The 20,701-nt window shown below is 35.9% G+C and overlaps 1 protein-coding gene across 1 annotated transcript in view; it reads left to right on the forward strand.

Moving 5' to 3' along the window:
* Positions 1 to 7,022: 7,022 nt before the first annotated feature.
* LOC128745994 (uncharacterized) overlaps positions 7,023 to 20,701 on the forward strand; it is a 67,934-nt gene continuing 54,255 nt past the window's right edge. The window contains exons 1-2 of the mRNA XM_053843048.1: positions 7,023 to 7,109; positions 7,167 to 8,291. Coding sequence (XP_053699023.1) covers positions 7,023 to 7,109; positions 7,167 to 8,291 — 1,212 coding nt within the window. The remainder of the gene's footprint in view (positions 7,110 to 7,166; positions 8,292 to 20,701) is intronic.

The raw sequence follows: 20,701 nt of genomic DNA on the forward strand, positions 1-20,701 counted from the left end.
GTCCGCGTTGTTTGAGTCAATCTTCGCGTTGAAGTCACCCATGTGGATTTGGATGTCCCCCTTTGGTATTTTCTCAACCACGCTGTTCAGCTGGGTGTAAAAACTCTCTTTCTCCTTCAGGTCGGGAGCATCTGTTGGCGCATAGCACTGGATTGTTGTAAGGTTCCTAACCCGTGTTCTGAATCTGTCAACGATTATTCGCTCATTTATCGGTTCTCACTTCATCAGGGCCGCATATGCTCCTGGGTTCAGTAGGAATCTCCTCTCCTCCTAACTCCTCTTTCTCGAGTAGCATTTTCACCTCGTATGCCAGAGTAGAGCAAGACTTGCCCTGATGATGTCCTGTGTTCGCCAGTACCCGGCCAGAGGACCTCGCTCAGCCCCAGGATTTCAAGCTTCAGGCGGCTAGCTTCCCTTGCAAGTTGAGCCAGCTTGCCCTGCTGGGCAAGGGTCAGTATATTCCATGTTCCGATTCGTGGCCGTGTTTTCATGCTAAAGTTCGTTCCCAATAATCCAGAGAGATTTCTTATTTCATTTTCGGTAACTTTTTGTGTTCCGGTAGAGTCGACTGTTCACCTAAGGTCCTTATCCCGCTGATGGGGCTGCCATCTCAATGTGGGTGGGAGCCACTGGGCCCCTTTTCCTGTTGGCATACGTCAACCGAAGTTGCGTATCCCAGCCGGCACCTCGTGGTGGTAGGAATAGGAGTTAATGAACAGATGTTATGGAATGCACATGTTCACCCTTTGCCAGCCGGGTCCTAATTCACCATAGCAAAAATTCTTGCTTTCAAAAACCTTCACATTCTGAATTTGGTTCTATTTGCTTGATTAGTTCTCGAGTTATGACGAAATTTGTATTTCATTTGTATGGGGGAGGGGTCCTAATTCCCCTTCTAAAGAGGGGAGGGGTCTCAATGCACCATAAAAAAATTCTTACCTACAAAAATACCCACATGCCAAATTTTGTTCCATTTGCCTGATTAGTTTTCGAGTTATGGAGAAATTGGTGTTTCATTTGTTTGGGAGCCCCCTCCCCCTCTTAGTGGGGGGAGGGGTCTCTAGCCATCATAAGAACCTTCCTTGGCCTCAAAAACCCGTATGTGCAAGTTTTCACGCCGATCGGTGACAAAAACTTTAAAAATAATTTGCAATGGTCTAATTGAAAACTGCTATATAAGCAAGTTAAACTTGTTTCCAATACGTTTTGTGCATTTTAATTTTTTATACTGGGTTGAAGGTCAAATAAACATTGGCGTCCCTACCGGTCGCTCTTGTCTTATCTTGCCCATAATTTTCGAAAATAATTGGTCTAAATTTAATGCTTGATGCTCTGAAAATACCACATGTATCTACAAATAAAATGGATTTGGTTTTCATTATTATAAAAACGAAAAATGTCTCAACCTGCAGCAATATATTTTTTTGACGAATTTTAAGGACCTTCACGGAAATGACCATAGTTTCTTTATTTTTCTAAAATCAAGTATTTTGCAATTTTTTCTGTATAGACAATATAAATATCTTTCCAATGATGTATAAGTATAAGATGTATAAGATGTATAATTAAAACATTCTGATGAAGTTTTATGGGCCGAAAACAAAATTGGTTTCAACCTGCAGCTATCTTCTCTAGATATTGCTAAAAAGTGAAATGTTAAAGCCAAACATGTCGTTCGTCCAGTGAAAACAGAATAAATTCGTGCTGCAACAATGCAAAAATACATGAAAAACTATCACTATGTTGGTTTTCTACGCCTACTGAAATTATTCGAATGCCTCCGGAAATATAGAATGTTGTGTTTCGTTACAATTTAACAATGATTTTTTTACAGTTCTAACGAGCTGTATGCGTTAATCTAAACACATAGAGTAATTACTGTACATATCAAATTAAACATAAATACCTCAATCGCTCTGGTACTAAAATCAAAGTTTTTATTTATAGAAATGACATACAAATATGGTTTTTGATGAAAACAATGCATGCTTTTAGTAATCTTGTGAGTTATCCGTGGTTTCATGGAGACCGTGGATCTTTTTTTTTAATTTTTAATCTGGTTTTAACCAGTTGGTCATTCGCCACGCTGCTCCGTACATCTATTGGTGTATGAATTTAAACGATAATCGTCGAAACCACACCAATAAGCTGTCTTCTATGGATATTCCATCGGTCGTACAACACAAAAAGTAATGTACCTAATGATAGCTAACCTGCAAATGGCGCTATTTACGATAATGGTCGGAAGTTTGTTTCCACGGCAATGCTCGAGCTTTGTCATTTCCTCACCCAAGTTCGCCATTGTATCCGAATATCCAGGTCCAGTGTTTCCCAAAGTTATCTACTGTGGTACGCATCCGTCGTGATTTAATTATAACACATCGTTAGCCACTTTATTACAGTTCGATGCACAGCCACTTGTTCTGCCCGCTTTCATTTCCACTTCAATCAATCCCACCGCACCGCGCTTTCGCAGCATCGAGCCTGACATGATGGGCCTCGATAGGTGCTGAGCGAGAACGATTCCACTAGGAAGACTGGGGTTTTTTCCAACGCCAGAAGCGAAACATCTACGCTCATGAAAACAGTTGCGTTGGCAATTAATTTTGCTGAACCTCCCGACGTCCGATTTTCTCTCCAACAATCACCTCCTGGTTCGAGTGTTTCCGCTGATATCAGAGCGGTGTGAAGAAATGAAAACCAAACCCCATTCCTCTCTGGATCCCATCATCGTTATCTTTTTGCCAACCGCCACCGCTGTTAAGTAATTTGTTTCGTTTTCCTACTTTTCCCTTTTTAATTGATTCCAGGCCTTTAACCATTGCGTTGTCAACATTTCTTGAATTAAAGAGGCGTCCTACTATTGAGTATGTACTGCCAAAATAACGCAACGGTGGAGCATAGATCGTCTTTGATGTCAAGTTTTATTTCGTCTCTTGAGAATAAATTTTGCTTTCGTTTCACATCCCAAAAGCAACCAGTGTTTGGAGAGTTACCGATTGAGCTGAATTCCGTCAGGAATAAAATTCTAATGCAGCCATTTTTCCGGTACAAATATCGCTTACTACACTGTACTTCTGAAACTGAGTTTCTGATTTAACTTTAGGCGATAACTTTAACTTTGCGTATTTCTACTCTACAGATTTTTGTGCCATTATAAATGATAAGGCAAGCGACTATTACCCGAACGCTCTGCTGTTTATACAAACTGGCAAAACCAGAAAATAAGCGCTTTTTATGCTTTTGATTAAGATAATAATCGTTGAAGGGAACTAATGAAAAATAACTCTTGCCAAAGTTAATTTGCCGAGTTGTGCTCTTCTGACACCGATTTTCCGCACAGTAAGTAAAGTAATTTATCATACTGCAAGTCAGCGGTAGCTCGTAAAATTGCCTGGAGTGCACTTAGGGCTCAGCAGTTTAGAAGGCCGTAAACGTAAGCTCGTAACATTGCTTAAGGAACAATATCGCTAATTTTTACCTTATGGTCAGAGATAATAGTGCTGCTTGGTATAAATCCTAATGGTAGTCAACACTCTGGTCCCCTAATTTTATTTTAACCTGAAAAATTTTTGATTGCTTTGTGATCCGTTTCCCGAATTCGTAGATAAAAACTACAAGGTATACAGCCCTAAGGGTTGTACGAATGGGTGACGTAGGACTAAATCAGATTATTAGATAAAAGACTAATGTAAACTGCATTGCTGGCATGTGTATGTTTAGAAGAATCTGTGAGTGCCATTTTTTAAGTGAATGTTTAGAGCATTGGCGGAACTAGCGCTCATTTCTAGGGGGGCTATAGCTTCCGGCATTTTTTTGAGCATTTTATTTCCTTGGCATATTAAAATTAAATGTACATTGATGCATGGGAACTTCAAGTTGTGATGTATATAAAAATTACTTTCAAGTTTTTATTATGTGAAGTTATCTAACTATAGTTTTTTCTTAAATTTAAAAATCCGGCTTAATTTTTCAGGGGGGGCTAAATGTCTCCTAGGGGGGGCTAAGCCTGTATGTTAATGATAAATTTAATCTTCCATTAAAACTGCAGCTAATCGCCGACGATGCTGTAATTATTTATTGTGCTTCTAATATTGGAACTCTATTTGAAGATATGCAATACGACTTAGAGCTCATAAGAAGCTGGTTCTGTAATAATGGACTCACAATGAATGCAACAAAAACTAAATACATGATATTTTCTAATAATGATAAGTATAAAGACATATCCAATAGACTGTAACTCAGAAATTTGCCATTGGAAAGAATGTCATTAATTGTATATTTGGGGCTTCTCATACAGCAAAATTTGAAGTGGAACGGCCTCGTTGGCGCTGTTAACAAAAAGTTGTCAAAGTTTTTGGGAATGTTGCAAATGTTTTTGCAAATGCCCAATCAGCATTTTCATATGTATAATTAGATTGCAAATAAGAATTGCGTACTGATAAGTATTCAACAAAATGGTATTCGACGGCCAAAAGCCGCTTATCCGTAGCAATTTGGAGGCGATATACGCACAGAGAAATATTTTTGAGCGATACACTTATATAGGTATTCCAATACTATAAGATCCGATTAGCATGCGTATGCAGCTGCATGCAGCTATACGAATTTGTGCTGAAAATCGTATGTTTGTCAGTTACTAGCATTATAAACGATAAAATATCAACTATCTATTCTACTCTAAAATACCTCGATTTTGGCACTGATAAAAATAATCGGTTTTGGCATCACAAAATACATACCAAAAGTACGATACAATTATTTCGCAAAAAAAACCGCCTAACGTAGTTCTACGCCAGCTACGCTGTTGTATCTGTAACACAACCTTTCTGATTTTTTTTTCTTAATTTTTCTTAGAGTTAAGATTCTCAAGAGTCCAGTGCAGAATGAATATACTTACTATAAAAACATTTTTCAAAATAATAAGTGATATTAAAACAGGAAAGTATAGTCAAAGTCAAAACTGACTAATAATTGTGCGTGATTCGTTAGCCCAGTTAGTTTCGAAGTAGGGTAAAGAACTAGTTTTAAGCAGTCTAAGCGGGTCACTGATTGTTTTACCTTATTACAAGCGATGGGTTGACTAAGTGGGGAATATCAGCATACCAATCTTCTTGCTATCTTTAGTTCTTCAAGCTGTTACCATTGGAAGACACTATTGTTGAGCTAAACTTTTGATTTTTCGCTTTAAAAGTTGGAGCGGTGGAACTAATTTTGAACACACCGAACCCATTTTCACCCGCAGGGTGCTGTTTTCAGCAATCCTGAAATCTGAATTTTTTTACGTCCCGTTAAAAAATCCCTCAAACTTTTCCCCCTATTCAGTAAGTTCGCGTTCCTATCCGCGACCTACTAATCGGCATCTGATGCGTAATCGGCATAGCGTATCGGCATATGCGTAAAATGCCATCTGTCTAAATTGTTTATCGGGGCATACACTCACCGCACCGTTCGGCAAACGGTATTCGTCGTCTCTTTTATTCTCTGGTGTTCTTATGGGAAACTGCGAGTTTGACGTCTCACTCGCTGTTCATAAGGATGGTGGGAGAACAAAAGAGGCAAACATAGAAGTGCACACGATCTAACTTAGAACAGTGTTGTCAAAGCAAATAACATTGAAACACATCGTTGCTTCATTAAATCACTGAGAAAATCTTCGAAAATTATTGTAAAAGCTGTCTTTTGTGTTGTTTTTAATAAAGAAAAATTAATTATGAACATACATTTCTCTTAAAAGTATTGAACCACGTTTTCACCATAGGAGGTTTCAGTTAATTTCAAACTTAAAATTCTTATTTCCAGAACCGAAACAGTATCTTGGCAACACGATAGTTCATCAGTTGTGCTGCAGCTGCTGCTACTGGTGAACAGGTTCCATCAATTCAGAATTTTTTTTCAGTTTTGTTAGAAAATAATAAAACTTTCGGCTAGTGACAAAGCCTTAGATAATAGAAAAAAAGAGACTGAATAATATGGTATGTGACAATTGAGTGCTTGACTTTCAGAGTGGTTGTAATCAGTGCTGAAAATTTGATGAATTCGTCAGTAGCAAGGTGGCGATTGCTGAAGAGCAGCTGAAAAATGTACGTTTTTGGACAACAATTTTTAATTCATCATATTTCTTGTCGGAAACCCAATAAATTGTGTTTGTGTGAACCAAATGTATGGTTAAGTGATTTGTGAAGATGATCCTATCAAAAGATTTTGAAAATATGAATAAAAAAGTGCATTTTCGGATCATTTATGTTCAACTGATTAAAATAGGTAACACTGCTTAACTCGTTCCTTACCCTACGATGCTAATAAGCCAGTTGTCATATACTCAAATCTGGGTTGGGCGGTGCTAGAGTTAGTGGGATCGTTGCACTAGCCCCTTAATTGTCCTGTACTCTATAATTAACCGCTTGCGAAGTCTGTCGATAAAGAAGGGTCAAGTTTTAAAGACGTTTATAACCCAAAGCTTTGCTTTGACCCTTAATTGTGAAAGGTAGTGATTAAAGGTGTTTAAAAATCTCCGTACAGCGATGGCGTTCGTTTGCATCTTGCAAAATTGCAAAACGTAAACCCCTTCTCGTTTCGTGATATTTTCAGTAGTAAATTTTCTGTTAAAATATGGAATCTATCAAGCGAATCGTAAGTTATAAGCTAAAAGGCACAACTAACATTGAACTAGCACTGGGATCTCAACAGACAGATAAAACATATTATTGTGTACATTGGAGCAAAGCAACTAACAGAACATAACTTTCTGTCAATATTATACACACTTATATTCTATTATTATGCCTTTGTTTTTCTTTCAGACATGATTTGAGGCGACGGACTGCTACTAGCATAGACAATCAACAAAAGGTAATGAAGCTCAAAATAACGATTGGCCAACCGGCAGGATAAGGCCACCTTGGCGATCGCGATAAACCACAAAAAAAACCTATGACCTTTTCATCCATGCAATCACAGTGATAATAATAACGATAGCAATAATTACTGTTGTGGAAATAATAATGGACATGTGCAGAATGTCCTACTGGACGCTTCGTCGGCCGTTAATGAAACATGTAATCATAAACGCGTCATATTTGCTAATGATATACGCAGCTGCTGCAGCACCTCAACCACCCACAGTTGATCACGATGTAGCAGGAAAGGAAGCACGAACACAGGAAGCCAACAATCGACCCAGCAGCAGCCATGTACAATCGATTTCTGACATCGTTGGCGCCGGAAACGGACTAGACAATAACCAGCAACTACTATCTTCTATGCATAGAAGTTTGATACTGGAACGAAAATTTTATGTGAATAGCCACAAAACTTTATCTCTCGTAAAGTCTGATTATGGAATTAGGAATTGGCCACGCCAACGATATGACCGATTGTACGAAAACGTTAGATGGAAACGAAGCTCTAGCAACTTTAGTACAAATAGCAACTTCATTATTCTAAACTTGTCAAACAAAAACCTAATTAATGCTAAGCGGTTAGCAGATGAACTATCAAAATACAGTCTCAGGCAAACCAGCTACGAGATTAGTCACTATTATAACCTTAGTGATATTAGTGCATTAGATTTATCCAGAAACAATCTAACAGATGAACTACCGGGGAGCGTACAGAGTAACTTCTCCGTACTATCCTGGTTGGATTTGTCGGAAAATAACCTGTCCACTGTAGAACGACTAAACTTTCCAACTTTGAAATATTTGAATATTTCGTGCAACCGCATCAAGAGATTCTCCAGTTCTTCTGTGCAACATTTAACTCGTTTGGATTTGTCTCACAATGCTATCGCAAATAGCACGCAACTTTCTCCACTCATCCTGAGAAATCTTACCGACCTGGATCTCAGGTGCAATCAACTGGAAACACTAGACAAAAGCTTCTTTCTCCACACACGTTTGCTTCATCGGCTGGATCTCTCCGGAAATGCAATCAAGCGGCTGAAACGTTCTATTTTCTATAACCTCATCAACCTCGAACAGCTGAACCTAGCCGGAAATCACATCAACGTTATTGAAAATGACACGTTCTCTTATCTGGTGAATCTGCAGTTTTTGGACCTGTCCGGTAACGATATCGGACCGAACTCGATTCGTGCGCTTCAGGGCATTCCGGCTCTGATTGGACTGTCACTGGCCGACAATGTTCACCTTGGCTCGGTTATGCATGAGTTTGTTGCATCATGGAGTCTAAAAGACCTGGACGCAAGCGGAACCGGCCTGTGTCACATACCTACAGCCCTAGCACAGTCGGTTAAATCATTGAAACTGGCCAATAATTTGTTGAATGTGAGTATACTTTTCAGTGCATTGCCTCTAAATGTAATCCCCTAGAACCCTGTTGCAACATGTTTAAGAAAACGTCACACAAATTTTTACTGGACATTCTTTAGAGTTAGCGAGATTGCATTGAAATTATAAGTATTAATGAAGCATGTATCAGAAAAAACTGGGCTTATTGACAGAAACGAAATTCGATCAAGACTGCAAAACTCGTTTTTAGGTTTTACAACAACGAAAATATTACAATCGACTGAAAATATTAATATTTAATTAAGATATTTACCTACTTGATTAACAATCAATCACTGTGTAATCCAAGTTATTGTTTTCGATATTTCTAGCCAAAACCATTAAAATCTTTTATTTAAAGCTAACGACCGATAAAAATTTTAATATTATTTCACATGAGGATGGATTTTTTTGTGAACTAACTCATAGATTTGGTAGCATGCTCATTAACAGTAACCATGCATCTCCATTAGTACCAAACTAGAGATGGCGCATTATGCAATGTAATTCCAGTTTACAGCACTAGTAGAGAAAATATCCAGTGTTAATAGCACTTACGTTAAAAAAAGATAACCGATTGGTGGACACATCACAGCACACACATGAAGCCAACTTTGTTAACAGGAATTACCGTTCTGATTCAAACTTCGAACACTTAAGCTATCCTGAAACTTTCTTCAAAGTAAAAAAAATTTTTTTTTTTTTTTTTCATTTTATTAACGACCCTTTAAAAAATTTCAAAGTAAAATGTTTGAAAACATCCCTATTCTACCACCATAAATGGTTCAATAGCATGACAATTTAGACAATTTATGACAATTTCGTGAGAAAATTTTAAAAATGAGGATAAAATGTTATTTCACAATGTAAAACAATAAAAAATTACAGTTCGGGTTTGATTCAAACTTCGAACACTTTCATGGTCGACATTCAAATCTCGAATATTTTAGTCTCAGACATTGAACACTTGTATTACTTTGGTGAATATTATTGTTTATAGTGTCACTCAACTTGAATGAGTGAAATTAAATCCTTTTTCTAAACACTGTCTTTTTAAATCTACCTAACAGTGTGATTTAAACTTTTTACACATCCATACTTCTGAAGTGAATTGCTAATATTTTCGAACTCCATGTAGCACATCTAAAGCAAGTTGATTTGTACAGCTTTACAATGCAGACATTCTGTTTTCCAGCAGGAAAACCCGGAAAAACCGGATATTATTCGTTACTGTTCGAAGTTTGAATCACATTTTATGGAGTGTAACTTTAATTTATCTAATATCATTGATTGAAATAATGCATGAAATATTGTATTTTAACTATGCTTTAGTACACTTGCACTCAGGGCCTTTGATTTTCACCGAATTTCAAACAAAACAGAAAATCTTTTTTCTTAGCATACATTGTTTTTTATGCCTCTGAGTTTCGTATGTACAACTGCACAGTGATTTTCATCATAGTATACAAGTTCAATATATCGTGAAAACAGAACAGGAGAAAGTGATTTTCAAACCCAGAAGGTGATATTCACTTCAGGATAAAAACAATTTTAAATGCAGTAAATGAAAAGAAAAATCTTATGTCCAACAGCTGAACGCAATAGATGCTAAAGAACAACATAAATTTTTTTTTATTGATTTTCATTGCTCAAACGTGAATATCAGTTCGCACTTATAATGCACTAATCTAATAAGTGGGAAGGTAAACGTTCTAAAATGTAAAATTATATAAACGTTCTAAAGGTAAAATAATGCAAAAGAAAAAATCTGATTTAATCCACCTAGTGGCGAAAGGAACCTTTGTTATACGGTCTTACTTGCTATTTAAGATAGAAATCGACACGTCTTCGGAACATAATTCATTTATTGGTTAACGTTGCGTACTGCGTTGGTTTGCATAAAATTTTTGGAAATTGAAGAAATTTACAAAATTTGAACAAAATAGGAGCACTTATAAATTTTGATAGATCCTTTTTCCATGAAATTGCAGAGTCAGTTGTTATTAATCTGAGTAAGTACAAATAAAAGTAAGTTGTAAGAGAAAATCTTATTCTTTAACATATACATTCCCTAGTAAAGGTCTAGTTTATAGGTTTTTGAACTATGCATAATCTTCTGTAATGCCATTCTATTTGATTCACATCAATAGAATCTTTTTGAATAATTTTCATCAATTTTTATTAACCTTCGGTTACTCACGCTGTTGTATTTTGTACAACACGTGTAAGTTTTTCAGCGTCATATGGTTATAAAGTTGCAAATCGTTGTTTAACTAACGTAGATTATTCAATAAACTTGTTATGAGAAAAATGTCATAACTATTCAATGCATTAATACTTTAAATAGTTAGGAAAATAGATCAGCATAAACTGACATCACAGAAATGAAGCAAGCAGCATATGACGTGTACCGCAATTGACCCCAACTGGAATTTTCTCTCATTTCTTCACATGGAAAAATGGTGTTTTTCTGCAGCAAAACTATCAGCAAATGTAAAATGTTTAAAATGTATCCGTCTGTTGATAGTCAATATTAGGGTATTTTTTTAATCAAAATTCTACAGTTCCTGAACAAGCAAACATAGAGGTATACTAAATTTTGCAAAGTTGTGTATTTTAACTATTTGTAAAACTTTGTAATACATGTAAACATTCCAAAAAGAACTAAAACTGATTTTACAAATTCATATACAATAAATAAGGTTTTTCTATCATCGCTGAATAGATAGAAGGTTGCTGTCTTCAGCCAAATTTCTTGTAATAATATGCTATAAAACTCGTCAATGTGTTATATTGAAATTGAAGAAAAATAATTTTTTTATTTCACTTTAAGGGGGATTAATCAAAGTTTAAATTCTACCAGACGATAGAGCTTTCAATTTCAAGAAACTCTTCCAAAAGTTCGGTAAATCTAAAACCAAGTTTTCCCAGTCAAAACTCTAATGCGCACTGTTTACCATTCCTTTAAGCTTCAAAGCTCGCTATACTTTTCCCACTCGTTCATCACCATCAGTACTGTCTCCAATTATACCTGTCTCTAGCGTCTCTGGCACTACCAGGGACGGAAAAAATCGCTTCTTGCGATCAAGCTCGTAGGAGCGATCAGATTCAGATTCATTGACATCACTACTTGTAAGCGACAAACACTTTGTCGCGATCTGCACAGATTATAATAAACCTCATATCAGATCATGTTCATTGCATGATTGCGTTGAGAAATATAACAGATACAGACAATTGGTTATGTGCAGAGTATGAATCTAAATACAAACAACATGAGTAACCTTTTTTCTCGCAGCTAGGTAAGATGTAACACTGTGATCGGCTGCTTAGACTGTTTAGAGAACAAAATCTTTTGAGCGATGCTAAAGATTAAGTTTTGGTCATGTACTGTACGGGTCGTGATCTGTGCGTGTAGCGAAAAACTCACTGGTTTGATCAAAATCACTGATTTTCCATCCCTAGTCACAGGCTTGTTATTTCCTTACTCATTGTGCAAAAAATGCAACTTTTTTTTTCAACACAATGATCAGAGCTGCAGTCAGAAATGAGAAAAAAAATCCACACAAGCAGAAACAGACTAAACATAAAGAGAAAAAACTTCTTATTGCGCTCTTTAAATGAGAAACTTTCGGTTTCGCTCTCGATAGCTACAGCAGTAATCGTGCAAACGAAATAACCGGTGCGCGTACTAGAGCTGCCCTAAATACAGATATTTGTGCATGCATAAGTTTGGGACTATACCGTTTTATCCTGAGTATTTTATTTTCTCGATCTAATCTTTTAAATACCATAAATAGTTTATGGAGTACTTTAAAATTCAGGAACATTAGTAGAGCCAGAAATCACAGCACCTGAAATAATCGATGGGTCCCAAATTTATGCATGCACAAATGCATTTGCATGCATTTGTGTATGTATGTATGTATGTATGTATGTATGTATGTATGTATGTATGTATGTATGTATGTATGTATGTATGTATGTATGTATGTATGTATGTATGTATGTATGTATGTATGTATGTATGTATGTATGTATGTATGTATGTATGTATGTATGTATGTATGTATGAATGTATGTATGTATGTATGTATGTATGTATGTATGTATGTATGTATGTATGTATGTATGTATGTATGTATGTATGTATGTATGTATGTATGTATGTATGTAAGTATGTATGTATGTGTGTGTATGTGATGACAATTTGCATTTTTTAAATTTACATTGAAATTCAAGAAAAGTGAGAAACATGTCAATTGTCTGAAGTTTTTGAAACCTCTTCGTGGAATACGAACTCTGAAATCAAAGAAAAGAAAAAACTTTTTCCGATTAAATTCCACTATTTGATATTTTTTCGCGACAGATACGTATACGCTTTGAAATAAGACACTGATGAAGCCTGCACGTCGTAGGCGAACTACGTATCTGTTGCAAATAAATATTAAATAGTGGGATTCAATCGAAAAGTTTTTTCTTGCTTTGATTTCAGATTTCAATTGTTATTTTCTTCACTTGCTGTTACTCACAACTGTACAAGAAAAGCAAAAAGCGAAAAAAAGGCAGTTAATTTAAGCATGTAGGTAAAGTGGTGTATAGGATTGAAAATACTAGTGAGTTGATTTTTCCAAATAAATTTATACAAATTTCAAACAAATTTTGCGCATCAATAGATGCTCTTTTCAATCATTAGGTATTAGAGCTTAGAAATGTTATATGAAAAATAGGAAGTAAACGGTGCACGGTAGTAATTTTGTAAGATTTGTTTTCGTTAGTGACATTTTAAAGGACAGATGTCTTATGTCATGTATCATGTTTTAATAAATAAATCAAAAATGACAAGCACTGGAAATCATATCGATCATATTTTTCATTCTCAAGCATGTTTATGGTGCAGTTTTTGCACTATTTTTCGACCTCATCTTGTTTTCCTAACCCTCTAACATTGTAAAAACGATGCGATCAAGCTAATGACTATCTTTTCATGATAGTACATTCAAAAGAAGCTCAAGTTTTGATTTTTATGCAAAAATAATTATCTGAAGGAGCACCAGCTAAGAAATTTCTCTTTTTCATATGTAATGTTCTATTCAGTTATTTTTTCTAATTCAGATATGTTGCAAAATTGAAGCCAAGCAAACTAATAGTAAAATTTTCAGATTAATCATTTTGTTGTAGATATCCTTTTTCTTCAAAAGCGAAGTATAATAATAATTTTTCTGAACTCTTGTTTTTCAAAGATGCTAACTTTTGAACACATGGTATTAATATCAAAATATCAAAACATCTGCTATGAACACATATTTCATATTGTCAATTCAAAACAAAACAGTCTAAGTTAGTTAGATACTGATGAAGGTCACACGTCGAGACCGAAATACGTATTTATCAATAAAACACAGTAGTAGAATTAAAGGATATAAATAACTTTTTGTTTTACTTCTTTTTTATCAATTCAAAACAAGTTTCGTATGTGGCTCTAAAGCCCGAAAGTTAAGGCCGTCTGTAGACCCGTTAGAGGGTTAATTTCTAGTTTTCTATATATATTCATTCAAGTCTGCAAAAATTATCTTTTGTGTTAACATTATTTTTCTATAAATCACGTAAATATTACAAAACTAAATAAGGTGTTTATCAAGTAACATAAATGACGCTTACAAGTATTTACGCGCCCAAGGAAAGAAAATACATATAATTATTCTACGCAATACGTTGTGAATTTTACTGGCAAATATGGATTTTGAGGAATACGGAACGGATATTTAAGAAAATAGTCAAGTTAATTATAGATGTTTCTGAGAAATTATATAATGATTATTGTGGCAGTAGAAAGGCTAGGTCACGCCGCTAGCTGGATTAATTCGGGTTTTCATTGAATTAATGCTTATATGTTACAAAAATATGTTTAAATACTATTTTTCACATTTCTTTATGTAACTTTCAAACTACAAGTCCAATCGTCATGAAATTCGGAAGTTAACGGTTTGCAAGGTTCCTCTTTCATATGCAATCAACTTTGTTCAAATCGGTTAAGGGACCTATGAGATAATTAAGTCCCATATTTTTCATATTTTTATACATAACTTTTGAACTAAAAGTCCGATCAGTATGAAATTCAATAGCGACCTGTGGGACACCTAGACCTTTCATTTGACACTAAGAACATTAAAATCGGTCCAGCCATCTCCGAGAAAAGTGAGTGAGATTGAAAGCGTTACATGCACACACACACACACACACACACACACACATACACACACACATACACACACATACACACACACACATACACACATACACACACATACACACACACACACACACACATACACACACACACACATACACACATACACACACACACACACACACACACACACACACACACACACACACACACACACACACACACACACACACACACACACACACACACACACACACACACAGAAAATGCTCAGTTTTCGAAACTGAGTCGAATGGTATATGACATTCGGCCCGCAGGACCTTCTTTCTATTTCCGGTTTTCCAAGTGATTTCTATACCTTTATACTATCTTACTATCTATACCTATAAAGAAGGATTTCTGTCTGTCTGTCTGTCTGTCCGTATGTTCCTTATAGAATCTAAAACTACTGAACCAATCGGCATGAAAATATGCATGTAGAGGTTTTTGGGGCCAGGAAAGGTTTTAGTGATGGTTAGAAACCCCTCCCCCCACTAAGAGGGGGGGCTCCCATGCAAATGAAACACAAATTTCTGCATAACTCGACAACTAATCAAGCAAATAGAACAAAATTTGGCATGTGGGTGTTTTCGGTGACAAGAATTTATTCTATGGTAAATTGAGACCCCTCCGCTCTTTATAAGGGGAATTATAACTCCTCTCCTTTTTAAAAGGGGGGGCTTCCATATAAATTTCCTCATAACTCGAGAACTAATCAAGCAAATGGAACCAAATTTGGCATGTGAAGGTTTTCGAGGGCAAGAATATTTTCTATAGTAAATTAGGACTCCTCCCCACTTTAAGAGGGGGGGCTCCTGTACCAAAGAAACACAATTTTCCTCATAACTCGAGAAGTAATTAAGCAAATGGAACAAAATTTGGCATGTGGGTGTTTTTGGGGACTACATTTTTTCTATGATGAATTGGGACCCCTCCCCGTTTTAGGAGGGGGGGATCCTATACACATGAAATACAAATTTCCTCATAACTTTGGTTTTAGTGATGGCGTTTTGGTCATCCGGGTTACTGGTAAACTAGTTTATTTGCTGTCTAGGCCAACGTTTCAAGGACTTTATTTCCTCATCATCAGGGCAAAAACATATTAAACTAATTCTTGTTCTTAATATGTTTTTGCCCTGATGATGAGGAAATAAAGTCCTTGAAACGTTGGCCTAGACAGCAAATAAACTAGTTTACCAGTAACCCGGATGACCAAAACGCCATCACTAAAACCAAAATTAGTATCGTTGGTCAAACAAATCTCTCTTTCCTCGTAACTGAAGAACTAATCAAGCAAATGGAACAAAATTTGGCATGTGAAAGTTTTCGAGGGCAAGAATATTTTCTATGGTAAATAAGGACCCCTCCCCACTTTAGGAGGGGGGGCTCCTATACAAACGAAATACAAATTTCCTCATAACTCGAGAACTAATCAAGCAAATGGAACAAAATTTGGCACGTGGGTGTTTTTGGAGACAAAATTTTTTTCTATGATGAGTTGGGATCCCTCCCCACTTTAGGAAGGGGGGCTCCTATACAAATGAAACGCAAATTTCCTCATAACTCGAGAATTAATCAAGCAAATGGAACCAAATTTGGCATGTGAAAGTTTTCTAGGGCATGAATATTTTCTATGGTGAATTAGAACCCCTCCTCACTTTAATAGGGGGTTCTCCTATACAAACGAAATACAAATTTCCTCATAACTCGAGAACTAATCAAGCAAATGGAACCAAATTTGACACGTGGGTGTTTTTGGAGACAAAATTTTTTTTCTATGATGAACTGGGACCCCTCCTCACTTTAGGAAGGGGGGCTCCTATACAAATGAAATTCAAATTTCCTCATAACTCGAGAACTAATCAAGCAAATAGAACCAAATTTGGCATGTGGAGGTTTCTGGAGGCAAAAATATTTTCTATGGTGAATTAGGACCCCTCCCAACTTTGAGAGGGGGTGCTTCTACACAAATGAAATACAAATTCCCTCATAATTCGAGAACTAATCAAGCAAATGGAACCATATTTGGCATGTGGGTGTTTTTGGAGGCAACCATTTTTTCTATGATAAATTAGGACCCCTTACCTTTTTAAGAGGGGGGGGCTCTCATACAAACGAAATACAAATTTCCTCATAACTATAGAACTAATCAAGCAAATGGAACCAAATTTATCATGTGGGTGTTTTTGTAGGCAAGAATATTTTCTATGGTATATTTTCTATGGATTTCCCACTTTAAGGGGGGGGGCTCCTATACAAATGAAAAACAAATTTCCTCATAACTCGAGAACTAATCAAGCAAATGGGACCAAATTTGACATGTAAGTGGTTTTGGACGCAAGATTTTTTTCTATGGTGAATTGAGACCCCTCTCTTCTTTAGAAAGCGAGTTATGGCCCATCTCCCCTTTAAGAGGGTGGGCTTCCATACAAATGAAATGCAAATTTCCTCTTATCTCGAGAACTAATCATTCAAATGGAACCAAATTTGGCATGTGGGAGTTTTAGATGGCAGAAATTTTTTCTATGGTGAATTACGACCCCTTGCCCTTTTAAGTGGGGAGCTCCCATACAAATGAAATTCAAATTTCCTTATAATTTGAGAACTAATCAAGCAAATGGAATCAAATTTGGCATGTGGGAGATATTGGAGTCTTGAATTTATTTTACGATAGTTAGAGACCTCTCACCCCTATGGTAGGGGAATATGGAGAAATTTTTGCGAAACTCAAAAACTAATCGAACTCGAGAAATTCGAGACTCTTCCATAAAACATTAGTCAATACAAGACCACAAAAACAATCTATAGTAACACTAGATCATTCAGGACGAGACGGTCGCTAGTGTTGCCGGTGACCCGCAGTCGGAAGCGCCACACACTGGGGGTCTTGCAAAACTCGAGATTGTGACAAAGATCATCCGAGATTCATGATTTATGTACAACACAGGTTGATTTGTGGCAATACGAAGTTTGTCGGGTCAGCTAGTATATTTATATAGTAGAAAGGCAAAAACATCAAATTCGGGAAACCGGGGGCATTTCCCAGCAATTTTACCTGGTTCATTATAACCGAAATCACTATACAAAAAGTTTGGAGAACATATTCCTCATTTAACTCAGTGTTGCACATGTCAAAAATATGACCACGGCACAAAAAATAGTCATTTGGACTCCAACTGCATGATTTGCAGCAGTCCTTCTCACAAAAAGGACGATTGTCCAGTGAAGGAGCAAAATCAATTTAAATGCGCTAATTGTGGTAATAATCATAAAAGTAATTTTTTTGGTTGCCCTGTTAGAATTGCTCTTTTACAGCGAAGAAATCAGGGTAAACAGAATCCTAAATTACCTAAACGTGTGCCAATTGCACCGGTAGTTAGAGCAGAACCTGTGAATTCCTGTAACCTGTAAAGCATATATCTTAGCCGGAAACTCGAACCAGAGATACCAGAAGTGAAGACATGTCTTCATTTTGAAGACATTTTAGTTACAAAAAAATGAAATGTCTTCGCTTGAAGACATGTGAAGACATGTCTTCACCATGCAATTTAAATGACCGGAAAGCCGAAAGAAGATAAATGAAGACATTTTTCCTTGATTTGTGAAGACTTTTCAAAAAATCACCTGGCATCCCTGACTCGAACATACCTTTTATTCCAGGCAGTTCCAAAAAGACCAATGCCAATAATGATGACCTAGATATGATTACCCAGGATAAACTTTTATTTTTGCAACAAGCAATGTCTACTCTAATGACTGCTTTGTTGCAAACAAGTTCCATGACCGAAGCTATTCGAATTGGAACAAATAATACATACGAAATTGTAATGAAGTTAAAGTTCAACAATGGCTTTAGATAATTCAATTAAATTTCTAAATTGGAACGCTCGCTTATTAAAAGTGAGCGAAGACGAGTTTTACAATTTTTTAACGATTAATAAAGTGCACATTGCAGTTATTACCGAAACTTTTTTAAAGTCAGATATCAAACTAAAATATGACCCCAACTACATAGTTCATAGGTTTGATAGAATTCATAGTTCTGGCTATGGAGTTGCTATTGTTATCCACCGTCAAATTAAACATCACACTCTTCCTCATCTTGAGACAAAGGTTATTGAAGCTTTGAGGATTGAAGTTCAAACGGAACTTGGAATATTATTCGTTGCGGCTGCGTATCTTCCTTACCAGTGTACAAACGAACAAAATAAAAATTCTGAAGGGCGACTTGCAAAAGCTTACAAGGAATCGCTCAAAATTTCTAATTATCGGTGGCTTTAATGCTAAACACCGATCTTGGAATAATGCTCATTGTAATTCTAACGGAAAATTTATTTTTAATGATTGCTCATCTATTCGATTTTATGTCCAAATAGGCCTACATGTTTTTCTTCAGCAAGAAATCCATCTACAATTGATTTGGTTCTAACTGAGCAAAGTCATGCGTGCAGCGAGTTAATTACTCATGCTGATCTTGATTCAGATCATCTCCCAATCACTTTTTCTTTATCGCATGAGACAATTTTAAACCCTATTAAATTTGTGTTTAATTATCACAAGGCCAATTGGAAAAGATACAAATCTCATATTGAGAACCATTTAAATCATGAAGCAAGTTTGCAAAGTAAAACCAATATTCATTCAGCCTTGGGAGGTTTGAAAAGTGCTATTATTGAAGCCAGAGACTATTCTGATCCGAAGGTCCAAATGAAATTAGATACTCCAATTGTTGATGACAACCTTCAATTGCTTATTAGACTGAAAAATGTACGTAGGCGACAATATCAACGAACTCGAGACCCCGCTTTGAAAATTATTTATAAAGATTTGCAAAAAGAGATTAAACAGAAATTTACTGCTTTGAGGAATGAAAAGTTTCCGAATAAGATTGAGCAGTTGAAACCTTATTCAAAACCTTTCCGGAAATTGTTAGAAATTCTGAAGAAACCTTCAAAGCCTATTCCAGCAATAAAAAATGGAGATCATATTCTTTTAATAGATGAACAAAAGGCTCAACGAATTGCTCAGCAGTTCGAAAATGTTCATAATTTGAATTTGAATGTGGTGAGTTCAATAGGACACCATACGAACCGTTGATTTTCAAGAGATGGCGCTTTTCTAGTGGTAGTAAAATCAAAGTTTCTCACTTATTTATGTTTACTTACCTGAAAAACAATCACTAATCATATTTTATTTGTGGTACAGTTACTCTGTTATACTTAATTTTCCTGACTTCTGCCTAATTTTGATAAGAACAAACATTTCCTATACCTCTCCATAGCATCTAGCATCGTAGGTCAACCGAGAGCCCTGAAAAGCTAAAGCCCTTAAAAGATACATTTATAGGGTTTTATGAAAAGCCTGACCGAGAGCCAGGAACTGATATGTTTGCGACATTTCAATTCGAAAAAAATAAATTTCGCAACATGAACGCAATAAATAAAAACTATGTTTACCAACTATTTATTGGTTCAGGTATCAAAGGTTATATTGCGATTAGCGATAAACACAAAAAAAACCTGATTTAATCCACCTAGTGGTGAAAGGAACCTTTGTCATACGGTATTACTTGCTATTTGAGATAGAAATCGCCACGTCTTCGGAAAATAATTCATCTATTGGTTAACGTTGCATTGTGCGTTGGTTTACATAAAATTTTTGGAAATGGAATAAGTTTACAAAATTTGAACTAAATAGAAGCACTTATAAATTTTGATAGTTCCTTTTCTCATGAAATTGCTGAGTAAGTTGTTACTAATGTGGGTAAGTACAAGTAAAAGTAAGTTGTAAGAAGAAATATTATTCTTTCAATGCGTAGTAAAGGTCTAGTTTATAGGTTTTTGTACTATGTATAATTTTCTGTAATGCCATTCTATTTGATTCACATCAATAAAGTTTTCTTGAATAAATTTCATCAATTTTTATTAACCTTCGTTTACTCACGCTGTTGTATTTTATACAACATGTGTAGGTTTTTGAATACCATATAGTTATATAGTTACAAATCATTATTTAACTAACGTATGTTCTTCAATAAACTTGTTATGAGCAAAATGGCAGAATTATTCGACGCATTAATACTTTAAATTGTTAGGAAAATATATCAGCATAAACCGACATCACAGAAACGAAGCAAGCAGCACGTGAGGTGTACCGCAATTGGCCTCAACTGGCATTT

The sequence above is a fragment of the Sabethes cyaneus genome, chromosome 1 (genome assembly GCF_943734655.1).
Source record: "Sabethes cyaneus chromosome 1, idSabCyanKW18_F2, whole genome shotgun sequence".
NCBI lineage: Eukaryota > Metazoa > Arthropoda > Insecta > Diptera > Culicidae > Sabethes > Sabethes cyaneus.